At 35.2% G+C, this 4,803-nt stretch overlaps 1 protein-coding gene across 1 annotated transcript; it reads left to right on the forward strand.

Moving 5' to 3' along the window:
• Positions 1–3,639: 3,639 nt before the first annotated feature.
• On the forward strand, positions 3,640–4,789 carry PHYBLDRAFT_171031 (hypothetical protein; the record flags this gene model as incomplete). Its single annotated transcript, XM_018436477.1, has 2 exons — positions 3,640–3,652; positions 4,236–4,789. The coding sequence occupies 2 exons, from the start codon at positions 3,640–3,642 to the stop codon at positions 4,787–4,789; spliced, it is 567 nt and encodes a 188-aa protein (XP_018289000.1).
• Positions 4,790–4,803: the final 14 nt, after the last annotated feature.

Raw genomic sequence — 4,803 nt, forward strand, 5'->3', positions numbered from 1 at the left:
GTGTGTTACTATCTGTATGGCCGTAGATTAATTACATATAAAAAAAAATTATTATATAGGAGATTAAAATAATCCAAAATAATCGGGTATAATAGGGTTATACTGGCTAAATAAAAAGCGGTTTGATTACATAAAAAGCGGTTTGATTACACAAAAGGTGGATATGGTTAAGTAAAAGGTGGATATGGTTAAGTAAAAGGCGGCTTAGTTAAATGAATGACCCAAACAGTATATTACTGGCCATATAAAAGGCGGTCTGCTTAAACCCAAAGCGGTTTGATTAATTAACCATAGTCTAATTAAGTAAATGACCCGAATTGGAGAATCTTGGTAGAAAAAAGCATGGTCTGGTTAAATAAAATATGGTCTGGTTAAACCAAAGGTGGTCTGGTTATATTAAAGGCGGTTGGCTTAACCAAAAGGTGGTCTACTCAATTATCTTTGATATAATTAATTAATTGACCCGAATGATATAGTCCTGGTATATTAAAGCACAGTCTGGTTAAATAAAATACGGTTAGGTCAAACCAAAGGTGGTATGGTTCATTAAAAGGCGATCAGCTTAAACTAAAGGCGGTCTGCTTAAACTAAAGGCGATTAGCTTAAACTAAAGACGGTCTGCTTAAACTAAAGGCGATCAGCTTAAATTAAAGACGGTCTGCTTAAATTAAAGACGGTCTGCTTAAACTAAAGGCGATCAGCTTAAATTAAAGACGGTCTGCTTATACTAAAGGCGATCTGCTTATACTAAAGGCGATCAGCTTAAACTAAAGGCGATCAGCTTAAACTAAAGGCGGTCTGCTTATACTAAAGGCGATCTGCTTATACTAAAGGCGATCAGCTTAAACTAAAGGCGGTCTGCTTAAATTAAAGGCGGTCTGCTTAATTAATTATACCTTAATTAATTATTTGACCAGAATGGTAGAATCCTGGTAGACTTAAAGAAGATCTGGTTAAATTAAAGGCAGTCTGGTTAATTAAAACGCGGTTTGATTAAACCAAAGGCGATCTGATTAATTAACTATAATCTAATTAAGTAAATGACCCAAATGGTAGAGTCCTGGTGGATAAAAGCAAATTCTGGTTAACGTAAAGGCGGTCTGGTTAGTTAAATGACCCGAATGGTAGAATCCAGGTAGATAAAAACATAGTCTAGCTATTTAAACGGTAGCCTGGTCAATTAACTTTATGTAATTAATTAATTGACCCAAAAGGTATAATCCTGGTAGATAATAGCATAGTCTGGTAGATAATAGCATAGTCTGGTAGATAATAGCATAGTCTGGTAGATAATAGCATAGTCTGGTAATTAAAGGTAGTCTTGTTAATTAAACGGTAGTGTGGTTAATTAAACGGTAGTATGGTTAAACTAAAGGTTTCCTGGTTAAACAACTATATATAATTAATTAATTGACCCGAATGATAGAATCCTGGTAGATAAAAACATAGTCTGGCTATTTAAACGGTAGCCTGGTCAATTAACTATATATAATTAAATAATTGACCCGAATGATAGAATCCTGGTAGATAAAAGCATAGTCTGGTCGATTAAACCGTAGCCTGGTCGATTAAACCGTAGCCTGGTCGATTAAACCGTAGCCTGGTCGATTAAACCGTAGCCTGGTTAATTAAACAGTTGTCTGGTCAATTAGCTATATGTGATTAATTAATTGACCCGAATAGTAGAATCCTGGTCGATTAAAGGTAGGCTGGTAAATTAAATCGTAGCCTAGTCAATTAAACGGTAGTCTGGTTAATGAAACGGTAGTCTGGTCAATTAAACGGTAGTTTGGTCAATTAAACAGTAGTCTAGTCAATTAAACAGTGGTCTGGTCAATTAAACAGTGGTCTAGTCAATTAAACAGTGGTCTGGTCAATTAAACAGTGGTCTGGTCAATTAAACAGTGGTCTGGTCAATTAAACAGTGGTCTAGTCAATTAAACGGTGGCCTGGTCAATTAAACAGTAGTCTAGTCAATTAAACAGTGGTCTGGTCAATTAAACAGTGGTCTGGTCAATTAAACAGTGGTCTGGTCAATTAAACGGTGGTCTGGTCAATTAAACAGTGGTCTGGTCAATTAAACAGTGGTCTGGTCAATTAAACAGTGGTCTAGTCAATTAAACAGTGGTCTGGTCAATTAAACGGTGGTCTGGTCAATTAAACAGTGGTCTAGTCAATTAAACAGTGGTCTGGTCAATTAAACAGTGGTCTAGTCAATTAAACGGTGGTCTGGTCAATTAAACAGTGGTCTAGTCAATTAAACAGTGGTCTAGTCAATTAAACGGTGGTCTGGTCAATTAAACAGTGGTCTGGTCAATTAAACAGTGGTCTAGTCAATTAAACGGTGGTCTGGTCAATTAAACAGTGGTCTGGTCAATTAAACAGTGGTCTAGTCAATTAAACGGTGGCCTGGTCAATTAAACAGTAGTCTAGTCAATTAAACAGTGGTCTGGTCAATTAAACAGTGGTCTAGTCAATTAAACGGTGGCCTGGTCAATTAAACAGTGGTCTGGTCAATTAAACGGTGGTCTGGTCAATTAAACAGTGGTCTGGTTAATCAAACAATTGTCTGGTTAATTAACTATATGTAATTAAATAATTGACCCGAATGGTAGAATCCTGGTCGATTAAAGGTAGCCTTGTTAATTAAACGGTAGTCTGGTCAATTAACTATATGTAATTAATTAATTGACCCGAATGGTAGAATCCTGGTAGATAAAAGCATAGTCTGGTCGATTAAAGGTAGGCTGGTCAATGGAACGGTTGTCTGGTTAATTAAAAGGCGATAAGCTTAAACTAAATGCGGTCTGCTTAATTATTTATACTCTAATTAATTAATTGACCCAAATGATTGAATCCTGGTAGATAAAAGCATGGTCAGATTAAATAAAAGGCGGGTCTGGTATATTAAATTACCCAACTGGGGAATCCTGGTGAATAAAAGTGGGTCATGTTAACTAAATGACCCCAATTATTTTGATACCAGTTAATAAAAGCAAGCGATTAACTAATTGACCCAAATTGCTTTAATACCAGTTAATAATAAACCGATTAACTAATTGACCCAAATTGTTTTGATGCTAGTCAAAAAGTTGGCTGCGTTAATTAAATGACCCAAATTGTATTTATCCTAGTCGAAATATGGGTTAGGTTAACTAAATGACTCAAATACTATAATTACCAGTCCATTGAGAGCAAATTCTGGTAAGCAAATGATCGATCTAGGTGAACATTGTGTATGTCTGGTCAATAAACAATGCATCCTGGTAAATGGGCGATTCATACGATGCATAAATGTTGCATTTAATTAATTAATTCATGAATCCTGATATAAAAAATATATTCGGTCGATAAAGGATTGATCCTGGTAAACAATATATATTTCTGGTCAATAAACAACGCATCCTGGTCAATAATCGATCCATCCGATGTATAAATGATGAATTTAATTAATTAATTAATTAATCCTGGTATAAAAAATAATATTCGGTCAGTAAATGATCGATCCTGGTGAACAATATATATGCCTGGTTAATAAACAATGCATCCTGGTCAATAACCAATCCATCCGATGTATAAATAATGAATTTAATTAATTAACTTATGAATCCTGGTATAAAAAATAAATCCGGTCAATAAATGATCGATCCAGGTAAATAAATAATGAGTTCTGGTAAATAAATAATGCATCCGGTCAATAACCGATCCATCCGATGTATAAAGAAATGTTTTGGGTCGATAAATGATCAATCCTGGTAAATAAATAATAAATTCCTGGTAAACAATTGACTCCATGCAGCAATCCTGGTAAACATAAACAAACCGTCGATCTTTGTAAACAAAAGGGCGATCATTCCATGCAAAAGGGCGATCATAGTAGACAATATTGAATTATGGTAAATAAAAGGGTAAACATAGTAAAATAAAGGGGTGGTAAATGTAAAAAAATGAGCCCAAAGTGCTACCCGGATAAAAAACGAGCCACAATGCATGGCACCCGTGTCATAGTTGGCCATTGTTGTCAACTGGTTACCATATATGGAACAAACCTAATTATGCTTTTAATTGTTATGCATATAATTCAAGCCCAGAAAAAAAAGGTTTAAAAGTGTAATTTAATGTTTTTAACCTTTGGCGGAATTTGTAACGACCCCCCTATTATATGTATGAGAGAAGATGATTGAAATCTCAATAACAATTAATTTTGGAATTGTTTCAAAAATCTTTTTTCAGAGAGTTCTATGCGTGGGGTATTCTTCCCGAAGTTTACCTGGTGCCTCTTTTGCTCGGATTAGTAAAAGTTTTTTTTACCAGAAACTTTTGCTGGTCTCCCGACGCATATTTCGAACCATATACTTTTGCTTCGGCGAATTTTTGGGAACATCTGTTGGGGGGTAGTCTTTGTGCTGCTAATAATCTACAGATCCAATTTATTGGATTTGGACCAGGGAAATATTGTGTATTACTGGCCTTTGGCTATAAATATATATGTACGATGATGTCGGGTGAAAGTGTTCGAAGGAAATCAGATTTTTTATTTGATGGCCTGAAGATTATAACATCCATCTACCTGTTGTCTGGTAAAAGTTTACTTTTACCTGATTCCAGTAGAAAAACAGTGGAACTGGCAATATGGATATTATTTACGGAGGTTTTGGCTTCGAAAGAAGCTAGAGCTGAAAGAAATAATTTTACAACATTGGAAACAACATATTCTGGTGGGCTGCTTTGGGTATTAATGCTGGTCATTTTTGACCGGCTCTATGTTCATTGTGGTCTTTTCGGCTAGCTAATTTATTAGCT

The sequence above is a fragment of the Phycomyces blakesleeanus genome (genome assembly GCF_001638985.1).
Source record: "Phycomyces blakesleeanus NRRL 1555(-) unplaced genomic scaffold PHYBLscaffold_17, whole genome shotgun sequence".
In the NCBI taxonomy this organism is placed as follows: Eukaryota; Fungi; Mucoromycota; class Mucoromycetes; order Mucorales; family Phycomycetaceae; genus Phycomyces; species Phycomyces blakesleeanus.